This window comes from Glycine max, chromosome 3 (genome assembly GCF_000004515.6).
Source record: "Glycine max cultivar Williams 82 chromosome 3, Glycine_max_v4.0, whole genome shotgun sequence".
Taxonomy (NCBI): domain Eukaryota; kingdom Viridiplantae; phylum Streptophyta; class Magnoliopsida; order Fabales; family Fabaceae; genus Glycine; species Glycine max.
Genome location: NC_016090.4, coordinates 41,458,123 through 41,462,112, shown reverse-complemented (window position 1 = coordinate 41,462,112; position 3,990 = coordinate 41,458,123). Strand labels below are relative to the sequence as shown.

General features: G+C 32.7%; 1 protein-coding gene across 2 annotated transcripts; it reads left to right on the top strand.

The window, feature by feature from the left end:
* The first annotated feature begins 907 nt into the window (after positions 1–907).
* Positions 908–2,965, top strand: LOC100499923 (putative transcriptional activator). Of its 2 annotated transcripts, none has more exons than NM_001251116.2 (4): positions 908–1,381; positions 2,135–2,245; positions 2,379–2,459; positions 2,566–2,965. In NM_001251116.2, the coding sequence occupies exons 1-4, from the start codon at positions 1,154–1,156 to the stop codon at positions 2,638–2,640; spliced, it is 495 nt and encodes a 164-aa protein (NP_001238045.1). In that variant the 5' UTR covers positions 908–1,153; the 3' UTR covers positions 2,641–2,965. The 2 variants fall into 2 exon arrangements, with proteins under 2 accessions (NP_001238045.1, NP_001350119.1); NM_001363190.1 differs by having other exon boundaries at positions 2,126–2,245.
* Positions 2,966–3,990: the final 1,025 nt, after the last annotated feature.

Below are 3,990 nucleotides of genomic sequence, written 5' to 3'. Positions count from 1 at the left end.
TTGAACGCATTTGGAAAGAATGTGTGGGAAGGAAGTCCGTAGTGAAATTCCAAGGTTGTTCCGTTGTAATTATCTCTTGCAGCTAGAAGGATTCATATTCATATAAACCAAAGGCAAACTATCTTTCATTCAGTAAAGTTGAAGGCCACTTCCTCTTTATTTTATCATTGTCTGGCAGTTGGGCCGGATCAGCTTGTGCTTTTGTAATCTTTGTCTTTTATTATTTGGGTAAGCCAAGCTGGGAAGAAAGGAGGTAAGTTGGAACAGGTCACCCACAAAGTGCTCAATAATATTTTATTGTCATTCTTTGTTTAGCAAGGAAGAAAAGATTGAAGGAGACAGATATTTCTATCTTTTTAACCATAAAATAAAAAGAATTGTGTGATGTGACCGAAAAATATAGAAAATAATATTTTTAAAATTATTATATAAATACCATAATTAATTCATAATTTCAAATTATACTCTTTTTATATTATTATTAAATTAAATACCTCTTTTTCCTTCTCTTTTATCCTTAAACTTAACATTTTTAACTATCAAATCAGTTTTATAATTTCCAATATTTTTTTTCTTTTTTTAATAGAGTTATTTTTTCTAATAAACTGAAACAATTTGGTATTAGATAATTCGTAAATTTTTTAATAACAAACTTAAAAGTTAATTTTGTAGAAACTATATTTTTCTTTGTGACTACAATAAATATTTTTTTAGCGAAAGACAATCTTATTTAAATAATTTAAAGAGACAAATTTTTTTTATCTAATATTTAACATAATTACCTATTTATTTGAAAGTACTGTTAAACTAAATAATTTCACATGAATTGATTTATACTTAAATAATAGTACAATATTTAGAATGAGCGTTATAGTTGTTTTATTTTATTTGAGCGTTGGTGATATTGTATTAATTTTAGGAATAGAAAGTAAATGTTTGGTCCATAAAGGCAAAGGGGGCAACCCAGATAACATAAGAAGCGCACTCGCAACAGGGGAGGAAGCAGAGCACTGCAGCCTCATCATTTCAAGGCCAACACAAAGCAGAGAAAGCAAAAAAGAAAAAAAAGCAAAGAGAGAGAGAGAGATAATAAAGAGAAAAAACTGAAGGAAGAAGAAAGGGTTTGTTTGTGTGAAAGAAAGAGAAAGAGAGGATGCAGAGTGAGAACCAGAACAACCAGTTGGTGGTGCAGAATTCGGGGAGCCTGAGCTTCAGCAGCCATTTGTCGAAGGAAGACGAAGAGATGTCAAGGTCTGCTCTCTCCACCTTCAGAGCCAAGGAGGAAGAGATTGAAAGGAAGAAGATGGAGGTCAGAGAAAAGGTTCAGCTTCAGTTAGGTCGAGTCGAAGAAGAAACTAAGCGTCTTGCAACCATTCGTGAGGTATCTCTCTCACATCCTCTGCTCTACCTTCACTAATTAACTCTCAAAACTATTTTTTTGGTCTTTTAGTCGGGGGAACAAGAATTTGTTGCAGCCTTGCATGAAAAAAATAAGTTTTTTTTTGCTTCAGAAAAAATTTAAGTGATTAATTTTAGGATTTTTAACAAATATATGTTGGTTTATCAGGTGAAGAAGCTCCTGATGGAAACAACTTTGGTCTTTTTCAGTATTTTGTGAATTTTTATTTAATTAAACCGGATTATCTTTTAACAAGGGGAATACCAGAGGTTTAGAGAACATCTAGAGCACTTGGATATGCCTGATCTGTGGTTTTGTTCTCTCGACAAAGTGAATTTGCAGCCCCAAAACCTTTTTTTTTCTTCTAAATTTTCCGTTGGGTTTTTTGAGGAAAAGATTTCAAAATTTGAACTTTCATGTTCCCTTGAATATATTCTTGTCAGAAAACAGTGTCGGGCCATGAACCTAATAATTCATATATTTCCTCCCTAGAATTTATTTTAAATATCTGTTTTTTTTTTAAAAAAAAAGAAAGAAATATCTGTTGTTAGAAATCAATATATCAAATATCAGTATATTTCTTTGGCCTTACAATTTTTTAATTTACCATAATTCATGCTGAAAGTTGTTATACATATTTATGTGTAGCGTGTGTGCCTACAATTTTGTTATTTTATACTCAAATTGATATGTAATTGAATAATCCCAAACTTCATTCTATTTGAGGAATATCAGGAGCTTGAAGCCCTGGCAGATCCAATGAGGAAAGAAGTTGCACTTGTTCGAAAAAGAATTGATTCCGTAAACAAAGAATTAAAGCCACTGGGTCATACCTGCCAGAAGAAGGTGAAGTTTATTGAATTTCTCAGAAAACCATTAATACTCGGTTGAATAACATGTTATAAAGTGCCGAATTATACGGACCGTGACATGTTATTGGGTACACCATTGAGATTGGGTTTTTGATTATGCATTTCAGGAGAAAGAATACAAAGACGCCCTTGAAGCTTTCAATGAAAAGAACAGGGAAAAAGTACAGCTAATCACCAAGTTAATGGAGGTTAGTCAGTCTCATATGCTCAATCATGGCTGTGAATGATTTGAATTTGAATACATTAACTTTCCTTATTCTAATATGTGGGACATTGCTATTGTGTTTTGTTCAGTTGGTGGGTGAAAGTGAAAGATTGAGGATGAAGAAGCTGGAGGAGCTGAGTAAGAACATAGATTCGATGCAATGATTTAGCCAAACTGCTAATGACTCCTGATTAGCCTTGTGTGGTATATTAAAGATGATGACATAGTATATTTTTATATGTATGGGTGTTTTGTTTTGTGCTTGTGTAATTTTGTGGTGTTGATGTTTGTTTAACTAGCATTTGATGGGACAATCAGCTAATTTAGGAGGGCTATATACCCTACAAACAGCCAGGCTTGTAACTAAATACTTGCATTTTGTTGTCATTTTTTCTCCCCTTCAATTCACTTTTCTTTGGCTTTGTTCACCTTAATTTAATTTATTGATGTAATTTGAATTTTGTTGCCACGAAGGATGGTTCCAACAAAGTCCTGGTGTGTTTTGCTTTTAGTTCAATGATTTACCATTATAATTGAATATAAAATTATATTATATACTTCACCCAATCGATCCATCAGTTCAGTAGCTCCTGGAATTGCATATGCCCGCATTTACAAATTACGACTCAATTATCCGTTGTGATTTCTCACGGGAAACGCTTCTTAGCATTTATGGTTCAAAGCTCTTCTCATTAGTCATTTAGACTTAAAGGATTTTTAACATGATCTATAGTTTTTTCATCTTGGATTCTCTTTCAAACCATGGACAATAAGTTAATAATACGGATTAAAGTTATTGTGATTTGTTGGGACATCAAATCCCACTTTCCACATTTGCATCTGATGCAAATCAAGCCCTATCATTCTAAATTCCGTTCGCATCAATGTTAATTAATAGGGCTGAAGCATGGCCTAATGACGTGGAGACTTAGTATACATTCTTTGCTTCCGGGAAGTTGGAGGAGGTGGGTGATAGCTTCAACAATTATTAACGTACAAAAAATCAAAATTATATTTTGGTACTGTGAAATGCGATTTGGCCATGGGGACTATTGTACTAAGTACCAACATCATTGAATATTATAGATTTTGCTAATTTTTTTTACTAAATGAACTATTTGGTTTTTTAAATATTAACCTCTCTTAAATAGTCTTAAAAAATAAAAATATATAAGTACTATAATTGAATGTGATTGAAATATCCAAATTAATTTCGGTTACTAATTCTGTATCGAATGAGTGTTTTGATAAATAGGTTAATTTTGGCCTTATTCCAAGCCGTCACTCCATAATATTTAACCAAAAATAAGTAAATAACCGTCACTCGTAACCACTGTGTAGTTAATTCACGAAGATTGCGTTTGTGTACATGAATAGTATAAACGGTAAAACATGGCCAAATTGTTGTGTTTTACCACAAATGAATAAGCCACGCTCTCTGGCCCACTTGTTAAAAGCATCCGAAGAAAGGGTAGACGTGTTGTGTGGGTATGGGAATTCCTACATTTATCTAT

Bases quoted from the DNA above. Each gene is read 5' to 3' on its own strand.
- LOC100499923 (NM_001363190.1), top strand. From the start codon at position 1,154: ATGCAGAGTGAGAACCAGAACAACCAGTTGGTGGTGCAGAATTCGGGG. The intron at 2,246-2,378 runs GTGAAGTTTATT...TATGCATTTCAG, and splicing joins GTCATACCTGCCAGAAGAAG to GAGAAAGAATACAAAGACGC. The intron at 2,460-2,565 runs GTTAGTCAGTCT...TGTTTTGTTCAG, and splicing joins TAATCACCAAGTTAATGGAG to TTGGTGGGTGAAAGTGAAAG.